Source organism: Calidris pugnax, unplaced genomic scaffold (genome assembly GCF_001431845.1).
Source record: "Calidris pugnax isolate Ruff unplaced genomic scaffold, ASM143184v1 scaffold4, whole genome shotgun sequence".
NCBI lineage: Eukaryota > Metazoa > Chordata > Aves > Charadriiformes > Scolopacidae > Calidris > Calidris pugnax.
Genome location: NW_015090781.1, coordinates 4,676,455 through 4,676,756, shown reverse-complemented (window position 1 = coordinate 4,676,756; position 302 = coordinate 4,676,455). Strand labels below are relative to the sequence as shown.

Here is a 302-nt window from a genome sequence, read left to right as displayed (position 1 = left end):
CGGAGCGGGGCGGGCCGGGCCGTTGTGGCCGCCATGGACGCTGTGGGACCGGGGTTTGTCCCCGGGGATCCCCCACCTTTATGGCCCCACGGCCCAGAAGCTTCTGGTAGTCGCGGCCTTGCACAAAAACCTGGTCACAACCACCCTTCACCACCACCACCCCCCCGGCGTTCCCTTGGGCCTCTGGGTTTTCTTTTTTTTTTGTTTTTTTCTTCAAAAGCTGTTGAAATTCAGCTCTCGGGGATTTTAATCAACAACACCGGGGAATATTTCCCCTCTGACAGGAAAGGCCAGGAGCTGGG

General features: G+C 58.3%; 1 protein-coding gene across 1 annotated transcript in view; it reads right to left on the bottom strand.

Annotated features, from left to right (window-relative positions):
* Nucleotides 1-35, bottom strand: part of CFAP58 (cilia and flagella associated protein 58) — a 61,435-nt gene extending 61,400 nt beyond the window's left edge. Inside the window, exon 1 of the mRNA XM_014957612.1 lies at nt 21-35. Coding sequence (XP_014813098.1) covers nt 21-35 — 15 coding nt within the window. The remainder of the gene's footprint in view (nt 1-20) is intronic.
* Nucleotides 36-302: the final 267 nt, after the last annotated feature.